The sequence below is a fragment of the Uloborus diversus genome, chromosome 10 (genome assembly GCF_026930045.1).
Source record: "Uloborus diversus isolate 005 chromosome 10, Udiv.v.3.1, whole genome shotgun sequence".
In the NCBI taxonomy this organism is placed as follows: domain Eukaryota; kingdom Metazoa; phylum Arthropoda; class Arachnida; order Araneae; family Uloboridae; genus Uloborus; species Uloborus diversus.
This window is the reverse complement of record NC_072740.1, coordinates 4230906-4255153: the sequence shown is the minus strand read 5'-3', so window position 1 is coordinate 4255153 and position 24248 is coordinate 4230906. Positions and strand designations below refer to the sequence as shown.

General features: G+C 32.5%; 1 protein-coding gene across 1 annotated transcript in view; it reads left to right on the top strand.

Moving 5' to 3' along the window:
* LOC129231628 (ubiquitin carboxyl-terminal hydrolase isozyme L3-like) overlaps positions 1–24248 on the top strand; it is a 60333-nt gene that overhangs the window by 18838 nt on the left and 17247 nt on the right. Inside the window, exons 5-6 of the mRNA XM_054865993.1 lie at positions 4819–5055; positions 15481–15528. Coding sequence (XP_054721968.1) covers positions 4819–5055; positions 15481–15528 — 285 coding nt within the window. The remainder of the gene's footprint in view (positions 1–4818; positions 5056–15480; positions 15529–24248) is intronic.

Below are 24248 nucleotides of genomic sequence, written 5' to 3'. Positions count from 1 at the left end.
TTTTAATCCACAATACAAGAGCATCTTCTATTTTAATAATATTTATTTTGTTAGCCTGCTCTGCAAGCTTCAATATTGAAACTAAGTTCTGAACTTTTACGGATATCTTTTTGTTTTGACTTTTAATTGTACGTATGGAAGATTCACTCATATTAATGTCGTGCTGCCGTCGATGTTTTGTAGTTGTTCAAGTATATAGATAATCTAAGGCTTTTTTTAAAATCACAAACATTCTATTTCTTCTTATCTTCACAAAATTTAGATAAAGGTGCCACTGAGGAGCCAGAAATTTCATACATTTAATATTTAGAATGAAAAAAATGAATAAATGAAAGATGTTGGGTGTTTTTTTGATGCACTAACAACGTGATGCGTAGCTTAGTTCGGTGTGAGAACTTTCGCTGTCAGTGATGCTTAAAGGGATGTAATAATATTTACGAAATAAATATTTTGTAGCCAATAACGAAGCAGATTCTTCCTTCCAAAAAATTCGTGTTGTGGACAAAATTTCGCGTTAGCTCTAAAATTCGTTACTCGGAAAAAATTCGCGTTGTAGCCATTTTGCGTAAGTGGAATCGCGTTGTAGCGGGAGCCGACTGTACTATAGTGTGACGAACGTAACATTTTTGCAACATGAGATTCAGCTCTCAATTTCTCTAAAGTTTAGGTAGATATTACTATAAAAACAGTAATCACCTTTAAGTGTGATGGAAGTGACATAGTTGTTTTTTAATTGTTGCCAGAAATAATGAAAAATGGTAGTATTTGTAAATTTAGTTTTGTTAATAAAATTAGCAATTTACTATAAAGGCTTGAGTAAGCATATACCCACAGAGCGTAATCCACATTGCTAAGGTTCAGCCTTGAATTTAGTTCGTTAACTTTTATTACCAAAATTAATTTCATTGTTATTATTATTTTTTATTGCTTTTGGCAACAATTAAAAAGTGGGTTTTTGAATAATTTTTAGTTTTCTCTCTGCTTGTATTCTATTTTCTTCATTAAAATATACAATCGTGTTGTGAATATACCCAAGTCAAACGCAGAAAGAAAAAGAGCTTAGCGTGAAAGAAAACATACGGGTGAAATGGCAGTTGTAAAAAAGAAGAAAATATAAAAGTTTTACTTCTGTTCTGGGTCTTTATAACACATTTTTTTTTTTTTAATCGCTCACAAGCGAACTTCTTTTTCGAGAAAACTATCAAGAAATGTAATCTTGTTAACAATAACAAAATCAACTGTAAGGATTGTTTTTTCAAGAAGGCTTCTTCCGGGAACTTTTTGATTTTCATTTTTGCCACAATAATTCCAATGTTATTATTATTTAGCAAGATAACATAAAAAAGCCTATTTTTTCCTGGGGTTACTTAGAAGAGCATGCTTTTTGAATCTTTCTGTAAACTTAGCATGCTGAGAAAGGCGTAGTTGCATTGGTTTACAACTTTATAGAAAGTTAGCTAGCTAGCTTCTCTGCAATTGAATCTCATCACCTGACTTCTAATTTTTGATTCCACAGTCTTCTTGATTTTTTGTTATCATTGTTTTTTTCCTATCCTGTAATATTTGCATATATTCTGCTGCTTTTTTTCCTGTCATTTTCGCCATTCTTGCTCTGCTTTAACTCTTTTTTTTTCCTTTGAGCTGCCGTTTTTTCCATTCAATACAACCCAAGAAAATTCTTCAAATATATGTTAAAAATTGAGTTAACTGTTGCAAAAATTACAAAATATTATGCAATGACATTAAAAAATTAAATTATTTCAAAATATACATTTTATTTGTTTTGTATTGAATTAAACGTTTGAAAAATGCGGTGTTTCTTTCAAGGGATTACGTTCGTCACAATCAATTTGTTACATTCGTCATGCTTTTTAAAATAATTTAATAAAAATTTAACTTTTTAAATGTATTCTAGGTAACACTTGGGAAGAAAATAAAGCAAAAATTTTCGATTTATAGTTCTATAAAATGTGTGGAAGAGAAAATACGACGCTTCATGATGAACTTAACCGGCCATTCAATACAGAATTCAAATTAGGCTCAATGAGAAAAAAAAATTTAAATTCAAGGAAAGAAATTGAAGAAACTTAAACCTCAAAATATAATCAATAACTGGAAAAAAAATATTTACTTGAAATACATGCTTACAGGTCTCATTTTTTGAACTTACATTCTGTTCTTGAAGATCTTCAAACAGTAAATATTCTACACAGGGCATCCAGCTTGAAAAATGTTTTACCAGATTCAAAAATTAAGAATGTTATGTCTAAAATGATGTATAACACATTAATATTGATTAAATTTGAAATTTTGGCCTATATACAGGTTGACTTTTTCGTCTACTGACAAAATTTGAAAATTTAATGGTGTTGTCAATTTAAGTTTTTAATAGCACATAACTTTTCCCTCTCTCTTCTTCCTTATAAAGAAGATATTGATCCAAAATTCATGAGATAGTTGTCATCTTATTGCTTTTCCAACAGGCTAATGGTTATTTGCTATTGTGTCATTTCACGTCAAATCACCTAATGCCATGTGCTGCAATTCCTCGGATTTTGTCCATATTTTTTATACGAATAGATATGTATCAGAGAAGCTCAAACTAATTTTTAAAATTTTTTTCAATAAAAATTAAGCATTGGAAAATTTGTTTGAAAAATTCACTTTTTGGAGTCTCCCTTCTGGTATGAATTCAGAAAAATTGCTCTAATTTCCTTATTTTTCAACCAATTGAACTGAATGAGGTATCAATTTCAATCTATTTGTTTTCTCTTTCATTATAAACAACAGAAAGTACACTGAATGGCAGTGGTGCCACTCCTCATCAAAAGTTAGATTTAATGCTTTTTCAATTGGGAGATTTAACTAGTCATATTTCCGGAGTACCAACTAATATCTGCATTTAAAAAAAAATTTTGTAGCACATTTAATCATTCTCTTGTGATATATAAAAAAAAAAAAAATAGAATGAAGTTTCTTGTTTGGATATAAAATAAAGCTTGTTTTTCAGAAAATTTACTTAAAATACTTGTTTTCTATAACTTAAAAGCAATTTGAGCTTAGAAAAACCCTAAACTATTCAGAACAATTAATACTGGAATGTCAAAGTATAAAAATTGATTTGTATCAGTTGTAAATAGCTAAAAAGTTGTTCACTTTTGAAAAGAATTGTGCAAAAACCTCAGTTTAAGACTTGACAAGAAAAATCCCCTTTTGGTTGAAAATAACTGCATATTAAGAATGTTAATAAAAAGAATAGTTTAAACACATTTCTAATAGCTTTATTTTCGTTTTTTTCAGAAGATAATCATTAAAAAGTTAACTTTAAAAAAGAATTGTGCACAAACCTCTGTTGGCTGTTTGTGGGAAAACTTTTGAAGATGCTACAGTGACGGTCTACACTGTTGTTTGCATTTATTAGTGTTCATGCTCAACTATCTTACTGTATAAATAAATAATATAAAAATATTTGTACTTGGGGGAAAAAAACTATCCACGTACTGGTTTAAAAAATTAAGTTGGTTAATTTTGCCCAAATTTATTGTATCTTCTACTTCGTGGTATCATCTCTGCTTGTATAAAACGTAATATTGTTGACTTCCTTGCGGAACTTAGCCTTTTTAGCTTTCCGTTTAAACAACGTAAGTTATCAATATTTGTGATCTGCACATTTTGTATTATAACTAGCTTCTAATTTTTTCGACACAATTACAGTCTACGAGGAATGAGCATCTTTCAACATACGGCCGTTCCGAAGTTGTCCAATCTCTCCGTATTTAGGGTCTCTAGGTTTTGGGTATGAAATCGTACGTAAATTTGACTAATTATTTTTTACTTTTTAGTTCCTCTTCGTTTTTTGAAGTCTGTTTTTTTATATTTAAAAAATAATTTATTTGTGTTCACATTATTATGATTAAATACAGAAAATTAGAATTAGTGTTATTTTTTACAAACATTATGTAGAAAACTAAAATCCATAAATAAACTGCTGATCTAATGAAAAGTCTATGTGGGATCAAGTATCCTCATAAAGGGATCATGTATCTCTTGATGTATGGATATATGATCCCTTTATGAAATTATTGAAAAAATTATTTTACCAAAGCTATCTCTTTAATTTCAACTAAAAAAAATTTCTGTCAGAGAAAAAAATTACCTTTGTTCACATACTTAAAAAAAATTTTCAGCAAAGAAAAAAGTTGAAAACTAAAGTGGGGTTCAAGTATCCCCAGTCTCTCCTCTATTGTTTATTTCGCGAAACATTTTAAATTGCAGAAAAAAACTGCTTCACTCGCTAAGGGGCAGGGTTACGGTAGCTTGGTTGCTTGGCGCGCTAAGCGATGAACTATACATTTGAAGAATTATTTTGACTTTTAAAGCTATTGTTAATATTTTTATTTGTTTTGGCGAATAATTTTAATTTCCAGAGAGACTTTAATAGGATTTTTGAAAAGGTGTGTACCCATTTTAGTTGAAGAAAAAATTTTTAACATCAGAAGGGGTTGGGGGGGGGGGATTTTTGTTATTCAATGGACTTTCTTTAAATTCTTTAGCATGGACATCGCCGTGCGGGTACTGCTAGTGACCCCTATGCAACTATGATTTTAAAAAAAATTATGATAGTAAACGCTTTGAGTTGCTTTTCTCATTATTAAGTCTTCTGTTTTTCAAGCTTAATGAGCTTAAGTGAGAACTCCAGATAATATTTAGCTTTAAATGTTTTTCTGTTTAACTGATAAACTAAAATGACTGAGCAAATATTATATATTTTTTTCCATAGTATAAAAATGCTTATTTATGATTTTTTTTTTATTGCAGTTTTATAAAGTAAGTGCAAATAAACAGTTTTTGGATGAAAAACAGGTCAAAGAATCATCAGTCTTTTTTATGAAACAGACCATTGGAAATGCTTGTGGTACTGTGGCATTGATCCATTCAGTAGCTAACAATTTGCAGAACATATGTTTAGAGCCTGACTCTCCCCTTGAAAAATTTTTGAAAGAAACTGTACAATTAGGACCAGATGAAAAAGCTGAATATCTGGAAAAGAACATGGTATGTTGCATGCTTCTCATTTTCCCTTTTATTATTTTATTGCCATATGCAGGTAAAGGGCAGTAACTACATTTGTTTTCATTTCTGTTATCTATTCAGACTTGACAATAGGGTGGGCAGAGCTTTTAGCCTTAGTGCGGAAAATTTGTGACTCCCTAACACTAATTACTGTGCAAAATTTTGTGACTCTAAATTAATGTCTTCTGCTCTGGCAAGAGACTTGAATTTTTTAGATTTTTAAAAAAAGATCAAATAAAAAGAAAATTTACAAAGTATTTTAAATTCTGCTAAACTTTAAACTTTAGTGCGGTAATTTTGTAAAAGCCTGAATTTTAAGAATTGTACATAAAATTCCTGAAATATGTGTGACACATTACAAAGTAGCTACATATCTAATACGCTGCAGTTGTAAAAACTTTTAATCACATCGACGACATCAGACCACCCCTTGAACCAGGTCCATTATTTAAGGGGTTGGGATGAAGGAGGTCAATGCCCCCCCCCCCATACTTTGACGTTTTTACATATCAGTGGGCATGGTTTTGTGGTTTTTGATAAAGTTTCATTGAGTTCACGCCTGTTGTAGAAAACTTAGATAACTTTTATTTTCTGTATATTTACTTTATTTTCCTATATATTTTGCATTTTTTTTACAACTTGTATTACAAATGTTTTGAATTTATTAACATAGTCAACTGGGGTAATTCCTGGTCAAAAAGCATCAACATTCAATTATTAGAAAATCTATCTAAGCTAGAGTTACTAAATTATACATGGAGTAAGCACAATGTGATGTCCAGCTAATACACTGCAGTCAACTCTCGCTAACTCGAAATTGAAGGGAAGATATAAAAATTTGAGTTATCGAAAATCTTCCAAAAAAAATCATTCCATTTAATATGAGTATACTATATACCTCATTAACAAAAGTGAACACAAAATAAGAACTTACCCTACTTTATTTAAATATCTGGCGAGAAAAGTTTGATTGGTACTCTTTTTTTCTTTCCACATCAATTATATTTTCTGGATGGGAAAACGCATTGAATATCTTTGAGTTTATATCAGGTCTCGATTCAATGAACACCCTCATCACATGCATGGCACTTTTTGCTTCATTAAAGGTGATCTTTTTTGGATTAATAAGTTCTTCAAACTCATCATCTTCTTCTTCTTCTGAGAGTGGTCTAAACTCGTCTACTATGTCTTTGTCGGATAAATTTCTACACTTGAACATCATCTATGTTGACAAAGTCTCAAAATGTTGTTGCAGGATCTAGCTGCAGAGCTTTCGATGCTGAACTCCATTCCTCATCAGCTGTTTCCTTCATTTCCTTTTCTTTTTCTTCCTCATGTAGGTGAATTTCCACAGCAGATGCTTTATGGAAACCTGCCTTTCTGAAGCAGTTTGCTATTGTTCTCTGTTCAACTCAATTCCAGGCTTTATCAACCATTCTCATTGCCTGCAACATATTATCAGAAGGGTTGTTTCCTTTGTCAATCTCAGCAATGCATTTTTTTTACAACTTCATGATGATATTTCAGTTCGAATTTTGGAATGATTCCCTGATTTAACGTCTGCAGTTTTGAAGTGGTGTTGGGTGGAAGGAACTCCAGTTTTACAGATTTTAATTTGTCGTAATTGAGCTTGTATGGGCTGTACAGTTGTCAACAAATAGGACAATCTTCCGGTTTTGACTAGACATTTTACAGCCTAAATTTTTCAGCCATTTTTTAAACAATTCAGCCGTCATCCATGATTTTGTGTTTCCTTCATAATCCACAGGAAATGATTTAATTCCAGCGAAACATCTTGGCTTTTTTTATTTTCCTATCATTACTGGCTTCATTTTTTTCTGATCCATCCATGTTGGTGCACTGTAATAAAGTTACTCTTTCCTTGCTTTTCTTTCTGCCATGGCAAGACAGCCATTGTTTTGTCAGGAAGACATTTAAAAAATAGACCTGTTTCATCTGCATTGAATACATATTTGTCGTCACTCTTTTAGAATTGAAGACGGTGATCCCTTCCTTTCTTCGCAAACTTCTTGGCATACAGTGTCACTTTCTCCACAAATTTTGTAAAAAGTGATGTTTCTTTTCTTGAAATTTTCAAATGAACCACTGCTTACTTTGAAATCTGTAAAGCCAAGTTGCTTCCCAAAATCCTCCGCTTTTTCTCTCAATATGTTTCCATGAATTGAATGTTCTGGGTCTGGCACTGGGTAATCCATTTTATCAAATATTTTTCTACTCCCGGATATTCCGTAAGCTTCTTTTTTTATCCCCTTGATTATCAACAAAGTTTTTAAGAATAGTTTCTTATTTTTGAGAATGGTTGACAATGTGCTGATCCGAATGCCAAATTCCTTAGCAATATCAATCTTTTTCTCACCCCCCTTTTCAACCGCATCAATTGCCTTTCTTTTCTCTGCAATAAAAAGTGTAGTGCATTTAATTTTTGTAGCCATAATTTGCTGAAAAATAAACCTGAGCTTGGAGACTAATAAGTAAAGTAGGAAGACAAAGACTAGAACGAGAAAGGGTTTGTGTTCAGGGAACTGGTCATTCAGGTTGAGAGAATGTTTATTCTAGAAACTCGACCATTGTTCACTGCTGGCAGAAAACAGCAGCAGAAACATGCCTCCCCTTCTACATACCTGTGATGAACACAACTGTGTAAATCACTAAGAAATGAGAGAGCCCAAGGACACTTTTTTCTTCTCTAGAGCACATAAATGGGAGAGAAAAGGCATAGCTGTGTGTTTGAAAATTCAAGTTTGGGTGGATTGAAATTTTTTTGAGTGAATGGGGAAAAACGTTTGGGGTATCGAGAAGAAGGGGAAAATAATTCGAGTTAAAAATATAAAATTTCATTTAAAATGCAGTAAAGGTTCAGGGAAATCTTTTTTTTCGAGGTATCGAAAAATTCGAGTTATTGAAGTTCGAGTTACCGCGAGTTGTCTGTGTATTTATTTTATCAACAATGCATAAGTGATTTGAATAATTGTAGTTAGTTAGTGACCAGGATTTAACCCAGGGATGGGGTAATTCCTGGCCTTATAATGGGGTAATTATTGGTCTCTCACATATTGGTTCTAATACATACATTTTGTATGCCTATTATTAATACAGTCGAATCCCGACTTACACGACGGATGCGTTCGAAGACCCGTCGCGTAAGTTGAAATTTCGCATTGTGGAACAACTTATGTTCAGAAATTTTTTATAAGCATTCCCAATTATGTTAGACATTTGTAACCCCCCCCCCCCTGCATTGTTTCAAACCTTTTCTTAACAATCTATTACCATGTCTGTTATAAAGAACAGGCTTTTTACTGTATTTTAGAAAGAGTTATTTAACATACATTATGGTAATGAAGCACACAATCAATGATCAATAGGAGAGAGACATGAAATAAAAACAGTACGGTACATACAATATGTACATTACAGTATTATAATAGCACTGAACAGTAGATATGGTAAACTTAATTATAACTTTAAAAATGAAGAAGATGATAGTTTATGCAATGCAATCAGCCTGTTATCAGTATTCTGAAAGCGCATGCACATTTAGAAACTCATCAAAAGAAGAGGAAGAAGAAAAAAGAGTGATGGTTCATCTTCAACATTTTTAGTATCTTCCCGGGGTTTTTTCGGTGGATCAGTCACCTTTATCAGAAGGGATGTTATCTTTGGTTGCCTCAGTTTTTTTTCTAAAACAAGTAAATTGCTGTAAGGAGCTACAGCAGATGCAAGGTGATTAGTAAAGGTAAATAATCTTGGGTGTTCGACATTTTTTGCATTTCTCTTGCGTATATGCTATTTTTTTAAGGCCTTAAAAATTCAGTTTTGGCAGCTCCCTTTCAAGCTCTTCATCTTCGTTTTCTTCTTCACTTACAGATTTAACGAATTCTGCTTGATCAGTATCTTTAGGAGTTTAACCATGGGAGTCTATGAGTTCACTTATATCCTCTTCTTTCATATTGGCGAAGCCTTCTCCACCAAGGTGTTTCGCCAATGCCACTGCCTATTGAACTGCTTCACAGTGAATACTCTTCAGGAGCAAAGTCTTCACAATCAATGCTTGATATTCGGTCAACAGTTCTTCCAACTTGCATTGTGTGTTTTTATGCTTCTAATGATGTGTCGATATTTTGCAGTGCAGAGGCAATTGCTTACTGCTTTCAATACTCTTTCAGGTTGAATTTTTCCTCTGCTTATTGCTTGCACAAGGTTTTGGAGAGACTCCCTTGTATAAGAGACTTTAAAAGCCTTAATAACGCTTGGGAGCCATTTTTTCTTATCAATGTTCATATGTGTAGAATGAAAGGAAAAGTAAAGAATCATAGTGGTTATGTGTTTGAGTACACTAATTTAAATCAAAACGTTGTTTAGACTAGTACAGTGTGTTAACTTCCGTTTTCAGTGATGCTAAAGGGATGAAATTCCATTAACTAATCCAATATTTAGTTTCAAGGAAACCTATTCTAAGAATCCGCGACTCCTTTCCAAATAATATCATATCGCAAGTAAGCAATTTGCATCAACAATTAAAAAAATCATTATTCTTGAAAAACTCACGTTATAGCCATTTCGCGTAAGTCGGATCGCTTTGTAGCAGGATTCGACTGTACTACAATTTATTAAACTTTACTAGATTATCAAATTTGTTATCTATAGCCAATCAAACAGTGTACTTAGTCAGGGTTATATAGTGCCAGGGTTAGATACAAATTTATTCAACATGAAATATTCATTCAGCATATCCTTAGCCAAAATATTTTTGTACAATTTTTATCCAATATTTATAGCTTCTATATCTGTTATGAATGGATGTTCACCTTTCAAATTATTAGGTCCATAAAAAATATAATGAATGTGAGTTGACTCAATTCTATCATGCTTTGGCCAGCGTAAGTTTCCTGCTCCTCTTCTCCAGGAACTTTACATACTTCACTGCCCTTCTCTTTTGTGAATTTTCCAGCATAGAACAGATCTTTATCATAATGTACAGCATGGTATTTAAGCTCTGCTATTGATTTCTGTATGTTTTCTATTACATTGTTTGCATTTTGCCGTAATGATACATTTTTATTCAGCTGCTCAATCCGAGTTGACGAATCTCGTAGTTCATCTGGGTTCCAATCTGTTTTCTTTTTTTCATTTGTATCTCCTTATTTTATTGTCTCTTTTTCTTAAGACTCTAAATTAAGGTGTAAAGAGGTACAGATAATTAAAATATGGCAATAATAGCAGGGTTCAATGATTTAAATAGGCGTGATTCATGATTAAAATCAGGATTTAAATCAAGTGATAAAAATAAAAAAATATCGATTTAAATCAATTGATTTGAATCGAGTCATTTTTAAACAAAATCATTGATTAAAATTAGTTTATAGTATTTTTAAACATTGATTTTGCATTTTTAGAACAGTTTTGAACTTTTTTGCATAGATCATGTTACATTTCGTCACAGTGATTGGTTTTGCACATATTTGGGATTCGTGGAATTTTTTCTAGATTATAGCACTAAGTGAAAAAAAAAACTGGAAAAATGTTTTTTGCGAGTACAAGCAACATTTTTCAAAGAAGTGTTTCCAGGTTGGTTTTTATTATTTTTTTATGATAATAAATTTTTTACGTATAGTTTAACTTAAAGTTCATGCTGCAACAAGAATTTTTGTATAAAATATTACTAATAAGTGTTTAAGAGGAGGGGTCCCACTTACCCCGTACATTTTTGCTATACAGGGTAAGTGGGTCCCTCTATAAAAATGGGAATTTCAAAATCAAAAGCAACTCTAATTAAATATTTGTATTGGTGAAATACGAGACAACTTTTATATGCAAAAGTAAAATATTTCCCTATAGGTTTACAGTAAATTTCACAAATGAAATTATTTTGTTTTTCGTTTTAAAATTTTCTATGATACAGATTTAAAAGACAGTAAGTATCTCATAAATGGGTGCTTTTACAAAAAAATTATTCATACTAAAAATTTATTTACTTTATCATGTAAGATCCCTTACCTCTTTTGTATGTTTAATTTAAATTTAAATAAAAGGGGGAGACCCATTTACCCCTTACGATAGACTACGTGGGACACCCATCCGATTTTTTTAAAAATATAATCAGTAAGAATATTTAGAGCATTATTTTAGAAAATAATGATAAACTTTTGTTTATTAATAATGTCCAAGATAAAATAAGACAATAACTTCAATTTTTTTTGTTTCAAAACTTTTGTATAAGTTTTCAAAAACGAGCTATTCTTAAAAGTGGTCCCACTTACCCCAACCATCCCTACATTCCTCTTTCTATGCATGCAACAGATTTTCAGGCTCTTGCAATATTGCTTTTACTCCAAAATTAGTACAAATAAAAAATTGCTGTTTTTCTTTTACACCGTGACTAATATGGTTAAGAAAAGTAATTATTCAGCATATCATTTTACACTAAAAACATACATTAGCTTTAAGCAAAGCATGAAACAAAATCACATCATATCTAAACATTATAACATATTTATAAATCTTAAAAATTTAATATTAAGAGAATTTGTCCTAATTTTAAGGGTAAGCTGAATGCATTCATCCAGATTTCTTTCATATCAAGGTTTTTTTGCCTTCTTCATCCCAATCAAGCATTTGAATCCATGTCAGAACTTTAGTTGACTCTTAAACTGATAAACATAGAAAACAGCCAAATTTTAAGAATTGTTCTTCTAAAAAGTAGGAGAATTTAACTCTAGAATAGTGTACCATTGTTTCCTAGAACTATAGTTTGGGGAGGTGGGGGGAGGGTAAACGTTAAATTTAATTTGAATCATGCATTTGTACTAAAACTGGTCTACTTATTAGTCCAGTCAATTAATACATTGCAACTTGCAAAAAATGAGGTAGAAGATTTTTTTTTTAATTTCTACACATTGGTGTCAACATGGAAAAACCAAGTCATCCAACACCAAAGACCCCAGGAAAACTTTTGAAGGCTGTAAAACCATGAAAATTCGACTTTTTTCGTTTTTTTTTTTTTCAAAATTTCTCAAATGGTTAAACTTAGCAAAACACTCTAATGTCAAGTTTAAAGAGCATAAAATTTCCTGCAACTTTTATAGGGTTAGATTAGATGTCACATAGCAAAAAATAAAGGCAATACATACATTAGGGTGTTTAAAGAATCACTGAAACACAAATGCAAATTCATTTTTATATAATTTGTTTAATATTTGGAATTTGGCTTGCTTATTTTATATTTACTTGGCTTTTTAGTTTTGCTGCGTTGCACATCTATGGGCTTTTGGTATGGTCTTTTCAATATTTTTAACTTTTATTACATATTAGGGCTCGACCGATGGCATTTTTTGGCCGATGGGCCGATGCCGATTGTTGGCCGATTGTTCAAAGATGGCCGATGGCCGATTGTTTTCCTCCAAATGGCCGATTGCCGATGGCCGATGCCAATGGCCGATGCGTTGACCGATGGCAAAAAAAAAAATCAAACAGAAATAAATTGATAAAATTGTCAGAGATTTAAAGGATGATTGATTCATTTCACTTTACTTCCTTTCTACGAATAAGGAATTGCAATCACAAAAAATAAAAAAAAAAATCAGATTTTCACCTAAATTTTTATTTTACGATTACTCAATTTAAACTTCACAAGTTTTTTCGGCACGTCTGTACATGCATATGTACCTAAGAACATGTAGATGACTGAAATATCCATTTTGAACGCTTCCTCAGTTAATTATCGCAAATTCTCTTGTGATGTCTTCATGCGCGTAAACTTACGTCACTCAAAAACGTTATGAAATAGTAAGTTGAAAACTCATACGTACGTAGTATGATCTAAAGGTTAAAGGACAAGTTGTATAAAACCTTACCCTGAATAGTTCACATTACCGAAGCAAATCTATCTACAAAATAGTCACCTTGAACGACTATGCACTTCTGCCAATGTTTGTATAGCTTTTAGAAGCGCTCCTGGAAGACATTTTCGCAACCTCCTGTAAGGCCTCTTGCGCTGCCGCTTTAACTTCATCGTAGGGAAGAAGGCGACTTTCATGTTGAGGATGCACAGTTCGATTGGTCAATACTCTGATATGACAAACAAATAACATAACGTTTCGTCGGACTTAGCTCCGTGTGACTTTTACCTGTTCCCAGCAAAAAAAACATTTGCATGGACGATGCTTTCCTCCGTCAGGAGAAGATAAAGCTGCATCATAGAAGGTAGCGAAAAATGGCTTTCAGAAGTGTTTTCAAAAGTTATATGAACACTGGCAGAAGTACATAGTCCCTCAAGGTAAACTTTTGAAGGTGGATGTGCTTCTGTAATGTGAACTATTCTGGGTAAGGTTTTATACAGCTTGTCCCGAACTTTTGGATCGTACTACGTACAATCTATATAGGGTGTAGTTATGCTTCTCCTTTTTTGACTGCTGTACAATGAAAGATAAAGAACAACAGCCAGAAAAAAAAAAGGAAAGAAAGAAAGAAAGAAAAAAGGAAGAAAAACAAAAAGACTGTTTAATAAACAATTGATTTTGTTTTGTTTTTTTAATTGAACATATAACTAAGATTTCAGTAATATTGATTTAAGTTCACTAAACATAGTTAAGAAACATTAAATTATGTTGTTAAATCATTCAAAAAAAATTAAGAATAAAACTATGAAACCGTCAACAAATTACGCAATTAAATTGGAAAATTTGCACGCAGACATTTTTTAGTCATCAAATTTAAAAAAAAAGATAACAGATAAATTACAATACTAAATCATAAAAGAAATATTTTTTTCTTATTTAAAATTTATGAATAGAAAATTTTGCATTTTTCAAAAAACTAAAACAGTGACATAAATTTTGCTGGAAAAAAAATTGCCATGAAAAGAGCGAGGTTCTTAAAACGCAGCTATAAACAAAATCAATATTTACACAAAGTTCATAACTGAATACATATGACAACTTGATCTGATGTTTGCATACATAATATTGAACAATTAGATTGTTTAATCTTTTATGAAGCTTTACAAACAAGTTCAAATTAAATTGTTCAATTTAACAGTAATTTTCTGAAATTTAAAAAATTGCAGAATAGAAAATCCTTGAAACTTTTCTATAAAAAATGAAAATAACTTATTCATTGATTTTATATAAATACATAAAAATAGTTACTTACAACAGAAAAAAAAATCGATCGCTATTAATGATACAAAAAAGATGGCGCATTACGAAATGGAGGGCGGTCGGTCACCCTCTGATTTTGCAGTAACTCACACTTTGGCCCCAACCTCGGCCTAATATTTGTAGTACAGAACCGCTAAAACCAACACCTCGGAAGAGATTCTGAATCTATTTCAGCACTTCCGAAGAAAAAATTCAAAAGTCCCTTCGATTTCCGAATTGTGTCACCATTCAAAACGTCTTTCTTTAATCAATTTCTTAAATTAATGCTCTAAATTCTTTCTAAACAATAGATAAAGTTTGAAAAAAAAATCTCTAATTTTATGAATGGTGTTAGTTTTAAACAACTCAGAAGTATAACTAGAGTTTAATTTCAGAAATTGAGGGAGTGGGAGGAGGGGCACACAAGTGTTCTCGGAAATTCAAAATAGTCGTAAAAAATAGAGTTCAAAATAATCATAAACATTGATCAAAAAAACTCTTCCGAAACTTGCAGCCGAGTTTGTATTGACTTGCAGTGGCGGATTTAAAATACAGAGTGTTTTAAAATGAATAGCGGGGTTTTGCCATCTCATATTTGTTTCCATAGTCTCCAATTCGGCAATATATCACCAAATGACCGTCAGTCTGAGACGCTATCTTAGTTTTGCATTGAAATAAGTAATTAATAGCTACAAAAAATGAGTAAACAGGCTTTTCAGAACACCCGATCGAAAACAAAAAGGGAAGTGCACAACTGGAACGTACGCACAACCCACACACGCAAAAACTTATCCTTCCACAGTTTACCATTTTGGAGTTATGACTTATGAGAGATACTACGTACATCCAGCAGCAAGAAACAACGCAATAATTAACTTGTTTGGTACCTGAATGCAGTATTAAAAACTATTTCAGGGGTGACTCAAATAAAAATTCATACTGAAATTTAGTAAACAATTTTATATGAAAACAACCTTTACTTTGTATTAAAAGGTAAAACATCAAAGGTCTTTTTTTTTTCAAAAACATCGGCCAATTCCATCGGCTTTTCGAAGTTTTTAAGGCCGATGGGCCGATGTTTCTTGCAATTTAGCATCGGCCACCGATGCCGATGGCTAAATTGTTGAACCATCGGCGCCGATGCATCGGTCGAGTCCTATTTTATATATATATATAATAAAGCTGTTTTGTTGAATATCAGATAAATTAGTTCCTTTGCAATGTGTCATAGTTTTTTTCTTAACTGTAGGATATTGGTGCTGCTCATGAAGCTAGTGCACAAGAAGGCCAGACTGAGGTATGTAACATGATGCAGATACAATTTTGCAGTTTGGGATATCATTGGTTCATTTTGTTAAGTAATACTGTAAATGATAAATCTGTAAATGAAATATTATCAATATAGTGTCCATTTATTCTTTCTCTCTTTTCATGGTATGTAACCCATTGAAGGCTTATTTTAATATTCAGTGAATGTCAAATATGTAAATACATAGGCGATAATAATCGCCATCTTACTCAAGGGTTGTTTTATAAGTCTCATATGATAAGAGACATATAACAAACTGATAGAAGGGGATGTGAAAGTCTTAACAATCAACATGCAAAACTCTAGGACATTTAAGCATAGCCTAATCTGCGCCATCACTCAAGTGCTTTGCATTAATAGAACCACTTTTATTGCAACACACATTTCCCAGTTAAGTATGTTTTGTTATCAAAACTGGTAACTTAAGTGCTATTAATGTAAATGCAACACACTTGATTTTGGGCACCTCTAATTTACAAGCATTTATGGGTTTACGAAACATTCGCTAGTCCTAAAAGGCTTTTCAATTTGAACAATATAGTTACTCATTCTTTTTTACTCACTGGTATAAAATGAGACCAGAATGGAGATTTTGGGAAAATAATTTTGGTTTTAAAGATGAAAATCTACGATTTTTTGCTAAAAATCGCTGTTTTTTGTAACTTAGCCTATTTGAGGCATGTGTTAATATTATCGGATTAAGCTGAGACTTAGCAGATCATGGTCTCTAGTCCATTGGCACATTTTGGGGCGGGGAGGGGGGATGCCATGGAAGAATTTCGAAAATCAATCTTTTGTGACCACCCTAATCTCTACCCTCTACCACAGTCAAGCTATAACAAAAAAAAAAACCGTTTTTCCATTAAAATTCAGATCTCTTGCCAGAGATGAGGGACACTTTCCATAACAATTTGTGTAGAAGTTTACAAAATCTTGTTGCAGAGCAGTTATTTCAAATTTTTCCAAGGGGGGGGGAGGGGTCATGAACTCTATGAAATTTTATGGGGAAAATCACAAAAAAAAACAACTAATTATATGTAAAAACTTTAGTTTTTCGGAGTAAGGGGCTTATTGATCCTTTAATCCCCTAAATGACGGAACTGGTTGTTGGGTTGGTCTGATGGTGTCGTTGAAGTGATTAAGAATTCGAATTATTGCATCCGTATATTCGTACAACCCGGAAACTAAACAAAGATCCACTGTTTGGGTGCTTCCAGATGAACCCAATCCAACGAAAATTGTTCGTTCACGAAGCACTTCCAAGAAGATGATTGCCTATTTCTTCGGTCTTACTGCACATATAGCAACCAATCCTTTAGAGGATCAAAAAACTATTAATACTAAATGGTATACAGAAATTTGTTTGCCAAAAAGCAATAAAAAAAATCAGGAAGAGCAACCAAAATTGCCGCATCATTCCTCATCACAACAATGCCAGATCCCACACAGCATGTGAAACCAAAGGTTATTTGAAGGCTCAAAGTGTCAAACTAATGTCTCATTGCCCATATTCTCCTGATTTATTGCCCAAGGACTTTTTCTTGTTCCCTATGTCAAACAAAAAATGCGTGGGCAGCGATTTTCATCACCTCAAGAAGCTGTTGATTCCTTCCAAAACAATGTTTCTGCGATATCAACTTCAGATAGGAAAACATGTTTCAATAATTGGTTTTATTAGATGGAAAGGTGCATAAATCTTAAAGGTGAATATTTTGAAAAGCCAGTTTGTTCCCCCCAAAATTTTTTTTCCTACTTTTTGTATAAACTTAAAAGACAGTCTACGCAATATGCATTATGCCATTAACTATTTTAGTAGACATCAAGATCATGATGAATGTAAATTAAACTTTTTTGAAAAGTATTGTTTCAAACACAATCATTAAATTAAAATACTATGTGCTCATTAGTTTAATAGTTTTGCAAAAATCAGTGATAACCAATAAGCAAATTATGATTGAAATCCCATTTACAATAATTAATGGACTGGACTAAAACAAAAATAGTTTTTAAGTATTTAAATTGAAAAATAAAACAAGCTAATTTAAGGTCACACATGTTGAAACACTTTCCAATTGTTAAAAAAATTGAAATACTTACAAGATGCAATGGATTAAAATCTCAAACACTGGAAGTATTTTTTGTTGTATTTTGAAGCAGCAACCTCTTGGTCTCATTGTTGATTCTCAGAAAATCAAAGATAGAGGAATGAATTAATCTCTCCCTCCCCCCTTTGCTGAGAACCAGACCCCTTCCCACACCCTTTTAAGCCCCCCTGGGAAGAAAGAAGAACATGCTTTTGTACCCAACTGATAAACCTGTCTGAATTCTGAGAATCTCATCCACTCTCTTTGCCTAGATGTTTGCTTCTCCTTTTATTTATGGGACCATTATCAGGGTGATATTCTGCAGACAATAACAATACATGTATGTTTTTGTGTACCATCACTTGCCCCCCTTCCCCCCTTGTCCAGATAAGATCCCTGGCAGGGTCCTGTATGATGCTCTTTTTAAAAACACAGGGAGCAATCTCTTGGTTTTGAAAAAGGCAGGGCACATTTTACCAATATGAGGAAGCTGCAACCTTCAAAAACACCCTAGCCGGAACAGTTCATCGAAGGCTTTACTTAAGCAAATGTTTTCAACCAGATTTTTAGGGAAGTTATTATTAAAAAGTATATTTTTAAGTACAGAAATTTCTTGATTATAAAACGGAAATGGTATTGCAAATTCTTTTTATTCTGATAGCTTGTGAAACAATGATGCCATAAAAACCTTTTTACTTAAGCAGGATGAAAAATCTTGTAAGCTGTTAACTTTGAAATTAAATTCACGCCTTTTATATCATAGATTGTAGTGCAACAATTTGAATCAACTTGTATGTTAATATCCAGGAAATTGAAGTTATTTTGAGTAAAACTAGTCTTTTTGAGCGTTAATGAATTATGATATATAGTTTTGCTAAGTTTAGGAAAATTTGGAAAATTTATACACAATAGGTCATTGATGTATCTACAACAGAGAGGTGCAGAAGAAGGATTTTCGATTGAAAATTTCCCCTCATAATATAAAAGAAATAGGTTGTCTAATGTGGAGCTAAAATTAGCTCCCATTGCAATGCCATTAATCTGAGGGAAACATGAATTACCATTTTTGAAAAAGTTATTGAATATACAAAATTAAAAAAGACCTAGAAAAATTTTCCATTAAAATCAAGGGAGTCCTTAACCCTTCAAGCGGCCGTGACGTAAAATTCCTTCACCCAGCGATGTATCGAAGAGCGGCCGTGTCGAAAAATTTCGCCATGAATATTCTTCCATAGAATTTTACGCCGCAGCCGTTCTCGAAGCAGAATATTCAAGGCCAAATTTTTCGACACGGCCGCTCTTCAATACATCGCTGGGTGAAGGAATTTTACGTCACGGCCGCTTGAAGGGTTAACAGAATTAAAAACCTCTGAAACAGAGAAAAGAAGTTCATTGAGTGGGATATTTATGAAAAGGTTTTCGAAATCAAAGGTTTCCAGATAATTTATATCAAGCATATTCAGTAAATTGATGTTGTTAATACAGTAGAAGACCGTTATAACGCACACCTTGGGACCAGAGCTTTTGCGTTATGCAGGTTTTTGCATTATATAAAGATCATTTCACAAATTTTGAAACTAACATTCAGAATATAACTATATATTAGCACTTCAGAATGAGTTTTATCTGCAATATGTATTAAAGCACCAATATTACAATTAGTCGTTCACAAATAAATATGTTTCACAATCAAAAGAAAGTGAATTATCCTGCACTTCTGATACAAATACAAATACAAAAGTGACGACCATCAACAGGCTCTGGGTCTAGCTAGACTGGTCCTAGATAGATTCATGGCTCGCATAACAGCTGCATTTTCAAGAGCCATCTGGTATTTTCTGTTTACTATGAGTATAAATTTTAAATTTAAAAGCTTTGAATTAAGGTGGAAAGATGGAAAACTTGCAAAATTTAATTTGCCTAACCATTTTTATGTTTGCCAAGCAAAACAGAGGCATTTTTTAAGCTCCCAAAACCTATTGTTTGCTTCTGAAAAGCTGTGCGGTTTATAGAGAATTGCGTTATATAGATCGGCGTCATAATGATCTTCTACTGTAATGGAAAACCAATTCTTTTGTTGAAGTTTAAGTTGTTCTAGAATTTTTTTGAGAAATTGTTCAAGTTTTACACTCAGATTTTTTTCCAATGGTGTTGGTTGCAGAACAAATAAAACAAAACCCAACAGGTGTTTTATGAAATTTTGGAATTGCATATAAGTAAGGTAAGTAACAGACTCAAGATGTGGCAATTTGAAAAGTTTGTAAGCGGCAAAGAATTTTTTGATGAAAGAAGATTCATTATGTTGTTGGTTTTCTTCTAAACTTTAAACACGTGGGAAATAGAGATTTGGATTTTGGATTGATTTCTTCGGATACCGATTTGTTTTTATTTAATTTGACTTTAATGTTTATAATTGGACTGGATATCGATATGCTGAATACTGATATGGTTTTGTTCTCTTCGGATCTTAGGGTAAGATGATTTGAGTTATTGGCAGTTACTGTCCTGTGGAAGGCTAATTATCAAAACTCGTTTTTCCTAATTAATCGAGGTGAAACCCCCTGCTTTTAATTTTAGGTTTAAGTTCTTGTTCATTTTTTTTTGTTTACAGTTTAACATGTCGTGCATTTAGCCCAATGTTACTCTGTATTGCATACACTGAAGCTTAAAAACTATCTTTTAAGTTAAATTTTTTGGTCTTTTGACCATATTTATTGAATCTTCCATGTGTGATGAGTTCTGGATTCAACCTTTTGACTTTTTCTGTTGAATTGCTACTTGTATTTTCCTTTTTCTCATCATTATTTTTCACATAAAATGTTTAAAACTTGTTATTTGTCTTGTATACTATATATTTATTTGGCTTTTTAGCTTTGCTGCGTTGCACATCTATGGGCTTTTGATGTGGTCTTTTCATTTTTCTTCACTTATTTTATAATTATTATTATGCATACAGGGTGTTCCGTTTTAACTTGCAAGACCTTTATTTTCGCAACCATTAGTACTAGATGTATATGTCCAATTGCAAAAATGTTCAAAATCAGATGAAGGGTTGAGATATTGAAAGTTTGAAGTAAAAATAAAAATAAGTCAAAAAATACAAAATTTAACTTTTTATACGGGCTCCAGGTTCCCTAACTTATAATTAGGGAAATAATCTCCATCGAAAAATAATTCCAGCACAAAAAGTTTAAAATTAGTAAGACTAATATTCAATGAGATATGAAACGCAGTGTTTTGTGACTTATACCACTTTTCAGTTGCTGTTAATAACACCTTTTGGGGAAAATATAGTGGTTAACAAGTGTTTTAAAATTTATATGTGTGCATTGAATGTGGTTTTTCAAATTGTTTGAGGTTCTGTAGCGTATTTTTGCGTATCAAGGCATTACATTTGTAATTATTTTTGAATAGCAATGAACAATATAAATACCTTGTTCTTCTTACTTTGATGACCTGTCATTCTTCAGGTATGGTGATAAGTTCCAATGTCCTCTTCTCTATGGTACCTTAAAACTTTGAACTGGAATATCTCCTTGAGTTTTGGTTGCACAAATGTCACGTTTTTTGTGTCAGTAACAGTTTTCGATGGAGATTATTTCTCTAAATATTAGTTAGGGGACCTAGAGCCCGTATAAAAAGTTAAATTTTGTATTTTTTGGCTCATTTTTATATTTGCTTCAAGCATTCAATATCTCAACTCTGCTTCTGATTTTGAACAGTTTTGAAATTCAAAGTATACATCTAGGACTAACGGTTGCGAAAATAAAGGTCATGTGAGTTAAAACCAAACACCCTGTATATATATATATATACACTGAAACAAAATAGAAGATAATTAGAAAAGAATAAAATAAAATGAAGTAAACCACAATCCAATGTTGCGCAAAGCAGCCAAACAAACAGCCAGGTAAATATTACAAAATGCAAACAATAAACACATAAGGGATTTACAGAATTTAACAAATAAGAATACTAAAACTAATAATAAGAGTAAGTTGATGAAGCCAGAACTCCTCAGCAGGGTATTTAAGCTGACTACCATTGAAATTATCAGGGAACTTATTTCAAAAGGATTTTAGTCTCTAAAATAGGGAGTCCTGTTTTTTTTGGGAGGGAGGGATGTTCGGTAAAATTAAAACTGAGGGGGGCAATTGCACTTACTGAGGATTGGCAGCCCTAGCATTATTATCTGCATTTTTATGAAGATCAGTAAAAGCCTGTGGAAATCTTGAAAAGGTAAATATTCCAGCAATTAAATCTAATAATAACTAATGCTGGGATGTCTATTTGAAGGGGGCATGAGGCTGATTTTGCCTTTGAAATTATCAGAGAAGTTATTTTTAAAGGATTTTAGACCCTTCATTAGGGGAGCCCATTTTTTGCAGGGGGGGGGGAAGAGAGACACTCTGTAAAATTGAGGGTTGTCGTCGTACATGGGGACTTCCTTAACTATATTATTTGTATATTCAGATCTGCAATAGAGAAAGGCCGTCCAACATTTTGAAAGGCGAATATTAAAGTAGTTTATCCCAATAATAATTTGCTGAAGCAGGGATACCCAAGGGGGTGGGGGGGGGGGGACATGAGGCAGAATATAAAAAACTGAAATTATCAGAGATCTTATTTTAAAAGGATTTTTGTCCTTTAAGAGAGGATCATTTTTTTTTTTTTTTTGAAGGGGGTTCTTGATAAAATTGAGGGCGGGCAACGCACTTCGGGAAATTGGCACCCTTAGCTATATCATCTGCGTATTAAAATCTGAAATGAGAAAACTGATTGGAAATCTTGATCAGTAAATATTTCAGTAATTTATACTAAGCAGGAATAAGTAATACAGGAATTTATACTAAATTCAGCTAATTACAGCTGAAGTTGGGGTGCCCATTAGGGTGAAGTGAAAAAAAATAAATTTTTGAATTTCAAAACACCTGTGGTCTCAAAAGTTGCTTTTTAGCATCAATAGGGTACCCTTAAAGTTTTAGCCTCCTAGGATAATTTCTTTAGGTTCCAAAATCGCCCCGAAAAAGTCGAAAAGTGCAAAAAATCGACCTTTTTTGAACTTTATTTACAAAATGTAAAATTTAATTTTGAAAATGCTTGGAGGTGTAAATGTTAACTCTAGGTATCATAATTATCTCCTAGAAATTTCAGTTCAATCGAGTAATTTTTTTAAACCTTCCAAAAGCACAAAATAAACAAAACAATCAACTTTTTTCTTTCATTTTCACACGATCTTGCGAAACAAAAATAGGTTACGTGCATACAATATCAATATTTTAAATGCTGTCTTAACTTATTTATCATTTATGTGTTTAGTTTCTTACTTAAATAATTTAATACATTGCATTTAAGAACTTTTTCTTTGCATCATTATTGTAGTTTTTCATACAATAATGGCACAATCCAATTAACAAGCACCCAGCAAAAACAATTATTTTTTATTACTAGTAAAAGATTTTTGATTTAAAAATTCCGTGAATCCTTTTTACCGAATTTTTCTTTGTGAGTCCGAATTAAATCTACTCAAGTTGCAAACAGGGCCATCTTCTTTTTAGGGTGGAGTGAAACGATTAAATTTCTGAATTTCAAAATGTACAAGTGATTTTCCTCGTTTGTGAAAAAGAGCAAAAAACATTATATTACAACTCCTGTCAAATATCACTAAACTCTCAAAAAGAATCCGGCTCAAAATACACTGGACATATATAATAGACCCGCACGGAGAAGCTGAAATTATTCAGTATAACATTATCAATCTCTTATCTAACTAATGAACAACCACTTGACAACTTGGTTGTTATGGGTTGCGATGGTACCAATACTGGGGTGACAGGACGTGTCATTCGTAGTCTAGAGTCAAAGCTAAACAAAACCATACAGTGGTTGATTTTTTTTGCTGTATGTAAGTGAAGTTCCATTGGTTGAAACATTTAATGCAACATTTGAATGGAACAACGATAAGGATCGCAAGTCTTTTCATTCAGTAATTACTAGAAAAGCTTAAAAACCGGCGAAAATGTACCACTGGTGAAGTTTTAAAATACGTATCTTAGAGGGTGCCCTTCAACTCTGACTGGGACAAATCGTAGCTCACATCAACAATATATTCGTATGAAATTTGTTAAGATCTGGGGATCGCTAACAGAGCAACCACATGTTCACTCAGGTTCTCTGAAAAGTATCACTTTAAAAGACGGGTGGCAAACGTTGTCTACCTGGAATGAACTACAGGACAAGGTTTTTTATTAGCAAGATTTTTTGAGCAATCTCCTAACAAAGCAGCTTGGCAAATTTCATACAAATATATTGTTGATATGAGCTAAGAGCTTTGTTCCAGTCAAAGTTGAAGGAGCATCCTCTAAGATACATACACATTTTTAAACATCACCAGTGATACATTTTCGCAGGTTTTAAAGCTTTTCTAATAATTACTGAATGAAAAGACTTGCGATCCCTATCGTTGTTCCATTCAAATGTTACATTAAATGTTTCAATCAATGGAAGTTCACTTGCATACAGCAAACAAAATCAACCACTGTATGATTTTGTTTAGTTTTAACTCAAATACGACGAATTACACGTCCTGTCACACCAGTATTGGTGTTGATACCGTTGCAACCA